Raw genomic sequence first — 1390 nt, 5'->3', positions numbered from 1 at the left:
CGACACCCCAGGTGCTTCCACAGCACTCATCGAGGCTTGCCTTCGGGGCGGCCCACTGTTGCTCACCATTAACAGTGACATTGCAACTCCATTGGGAAGCACATGATGCGAGGTCAGATGTAGAAGCGTCCAGACACTTCTGCTCTGGGGAGTAAAAAACAAAAGGGGCAGCATCAACCCCATTGAGCAGCGCGGCGTAAACAATACCACGGAACAACATGTAAAATACACGAATTCCTACGTGTAATGAGTGTTCGAAGTCATGATTGCGGGGCATGGAGTTAGACTTCAATTGCCAGAGCTAAAAATCGACTTCGTTGCAAAGTAAGTGCCTGTTGATTTGTTGATGGACCTCATTGGATGCACAAGAAAGCCCATGATGCGCTTGCAATAGCCCTGTAATACGTTGGTGTTCCTATTGCACCTTAATTCCTTTTCGATGCTTGCCCAACCGATCCAAATCATTCAAAGCACAGAGAATTCCTCGTTTATGATCAAAAAGTTATTTCAAGGATAATTTTCTAATCATGATTAATTTGGGAAGAATAGAATCTTGCATTGTATCGCGCGTGAGGCACAAGTCTTCGAAGGCGTGAGGCCCAAGTTATTCGCCAACGGAATAAACCAGACAGATCAATCCGCGAACTAAGTTTGCACCACCTCCCATTTAAATCAAGTAAAACCATTCTCCCTTAACAATCATTCTAAAGGGTACAATTAATGTCTCTGTGGTTTGTACACAAAAGTCATTAAACTAAATTCTAGACAAAAAAAATGCAGTACTCACTTACATGAACATGCCTTCATCCACAGATGCGAAGACTTCACGCTCTGCAACGGTGTCGCCCACCTCGATGTCTGCTTCAATGGTCATGTCTGGATTTCCACCAAAGGGCTTGAAGTACTTCAATCCAGCAAACGCTGCGATACCTGCCACACCAGCGCCGGCAGCGCTGACACTGGCGATGACCACGACACTGCCTCCATCAGTACTCTCTGTGCCCAATGTCTCTGCAGTCTGTGTGGGCTGCGTCGGTCTGGGAGGACGAGTAGGGACATTGGTAGGAGAATCAGTGGGGTTCACTGGTGGGACAGGAATCACTCCGCCATCGGTGGTAGTGTCGGTGGAAGACACCCCACTAGTCGTCATGGCAGTAGAAATCTCATCAGAAGTCATAGTGGTGCCGTCAGTAGGCACTCCATTCGTGGTGGTAGGCTCTGCATTCGTCGTGATTGGGGTAAAAGGCACTCCATTCGTTGTAGTGACTACCTTGGTGGTAGGCTCTGCATTCGTTGTAGTCACGATAGAAGGCACTCCACTTGTAGAAAGCGCCCCTCCACTGGTTGTAACTGAAGGGTGCTCAGTGGTGCTATCATCAGACGTCTTGGA

At 48.0% G+C, this 1390-nt stretch overlaps 1 protein-coding gene across 1 annotated transcript; it reads right to left on the bottom strand.

Annotated features, from left to right (window-relative positions):
* Positions 1-787: 787 nt before the first annotated feature.
* On the bottom strand, positions 788-1150 carry KVP17_004142 (uncharacterized protein; the record flags this gene model as incomplete). Its single annotated transcript, XM_068522072.1, has 1 exon — positions 788-1150. The coding sequence occupies one exon, from the start codon at positions 1148-1150 to the stop codon at positions 788-790; it is 363 nt and encodes a 120-aa protein (XP_068371501.1).
* Positions 1151-1390: the final 240 nt, after the last annotated feature.

This window comes from the organism of the source record quoted next (assembly GCF_019968985.1).
Source record: "MAG: Porospora cf. gigantea B chromosome Unknown PgB_NODE_8396_length_1390_cov_123.744, whole genome shotgun sequence".
NCBI lineage: Eukaryota > Apicomplexa > Conoidasida > Eugregarinorida > Porosporidae > Porospora > Porospora cf. gigantea B.
The sequence above is the reverse complement of the archived record's forward strand: the minus strand, read 5'-3'. Positions and strand labels throughout refer to the sequence as shown.